This window comes from Pteropus vampyrus, unplaced genomic scaffold (assembly GCF_000151845.1).
Source record: "Pteropus vampyrus isolate Shadow unplaced genomic scaffold, Pvam_2.0 Scaffold231, whole genome shotgun sequence".
NCBI classification, from domain to species: Eukaryota; Metazoa; Chordata; class Mammalia; order Chiroptera; family Pteropodidae; genus Pteropus; species Pteropus vampyrus.
Window position 1 is genome coordinate 960,457 of NW_011889012.1, and position 1,663 is coordinate 962,119.

The 1,663-nt window shown below is 60.8% G+C and overlaps 1 protein-coding gene across 1 annotated transcript in view; it reads left to right on the forward strand.

Annotated features, from left to right (window-relative positions):
- Nucleotides 1-1,663, forward strand: part of ACOX3 (acyl-CoA oxidase 3, pristanoyl) — a 31,631-nt gene that overhangs the window by 12,771 nt on the left and 17,197 nt on the right. Inside the window, exon 9 of the mRNA XM_023519674.1 lies at nt 5-175. Coding sequence (XP_023375442.1) covers nt 5-175 — 171 coding nt within the window. The remainder of the gene's footprint in view (nt 1-4; nt 176-1,663) is intronic.

Here is a 1,663-nt window from a genome sequence, read left to right on the forward strand (position 1 = left end):
GCAGCACTTCGGGGCGTCTCTGGGCAGCTTGTCCAACGGCCGGGTCTCCATCACGAGTATGTCCGTCACTAACCTGAAGCTGGCCGTGTCCATAGCCATCCGCTTCTCAGCCACGCGGCGTCAGTTCGGGCCTACAGGCGAGGAGGAGGTGCCGGTCCTGGAGTACCCAATGCAGGTCGGCTCCCTGGTGTGCCCCGCCCCCTTTCTCACGCTTGCAGGTGTGCCCGCTGTTTCCGGTAGCTTCTGCGGGCATGCTCCGCCCCCTCTTAGGCATGCAGGTGTGCCTGTTGTTTCCAGTAGCTGCCGTTTGTTTGCTGATCAAACCTCTTCAGGCAATTAACAGCAGCATCGGGAGCTGTCAGGGCGGTGTGGGGCGTGGGGTGTCAGGCAGCAAGGCTGTCAGCAGACCATCTCTAACTGAGAGGCATCTACACAACTCCCCCAGTGAGGAGCCGGGAGTTGTTCCGGAGGACTCTGGGGAGACAGGTGCGCACACCTGTTCCTTACCTGGGAAGGCTCTGCGGGCTTCGGCCAGTGGCCTTGCACGTCCAGGGCCGTATTCTGACTGTCCCAGCCCAAGAAATGGCCCCAGGGAAGTAGACAGCAGCGCTGATCACTGTGGTGTTTGTTGTTGAGAGCCGCAGAAGGGTCACTTGTCCTGCAGGTCCTCAGAAGTGGGATAGGCCAGGCCGCAACCCAGGAAAGGTGATTGTCACCTGGAGAGGGGGACATGCGTTTCATCACGGTGCCTGCTGCAGGTGCTCTGTGGTGCCAGCCCCCAGCACACCATGCTGTGCCCAGCTTACGGGTGGGGACTAAGTCGGGTAGGTGACCTTTATTGGGGAGCAGTAGGTAAAGCTGCTGAGGTCGCAGGCCAGCTACACATGCGCGGAGGTGTATTTGAGTGAAAGGTTCAGTAAACGTAACAGAATCACAGTTGGTTCTTTTCACACTTCTTTTACTTTGCTGTGGACCCGTTTTAATAAACAAGAAAAAGCAAAGGGTCCCGCTTCGTGACTGCGTGGCACGCATTGCCCGCCACTGCCACCACCATGGCCTCTGCGCGGCCACCGTGCGTCCAGCTGCCTGGGCATCAGTGTGGCTCAGCAGTTAAGAGCTCGCTTGAGTCATGGCGCTTGGGGTTCCCACCCCAAGTCCAGCCTGCCGGCCGTGTGCCCCTGGGCAAGCCGCGCTGCAGCTTGCGCATTGGCGAGTCGCAGCTGACAGCGATGGCTGTCACCGGATGGTCGTAAGGGTTAAGTGTGTGTAAGCGTCAGTATGTGAGGAGCAGCTGGGGTGGCATCAGGCACTCGGCAGCAGGAGCAGCAGGCGACGAGGGTGCTGGCGATGAGGGGGACCAGTTTTCAGGTTTTCGGCCTCCTCCCCGCTCCCCGCTTCCGTCCGTGCACTGCGGGTGTGCACAGGCGGATGGACAGGCTCTCGCCTCTGAGAACTTCCGGCTCTCTGTGAGTCTCAGTTTCCCCATCTGGCTTAGGGGTGAGTGCGAGTGCTTCATCCCTCACAGGCTCACCAAGCACCAGCTGCCAGCCGGTCAGTCCCACGCTCCGGCCGTGACAGGCACCCTGCCGAGTTCCCTGGTGGACCGATAGCCGGCCGGTCCTCACTCCACAATGCAGCGCTGAGAGCCCGTGTGCAGGGACCT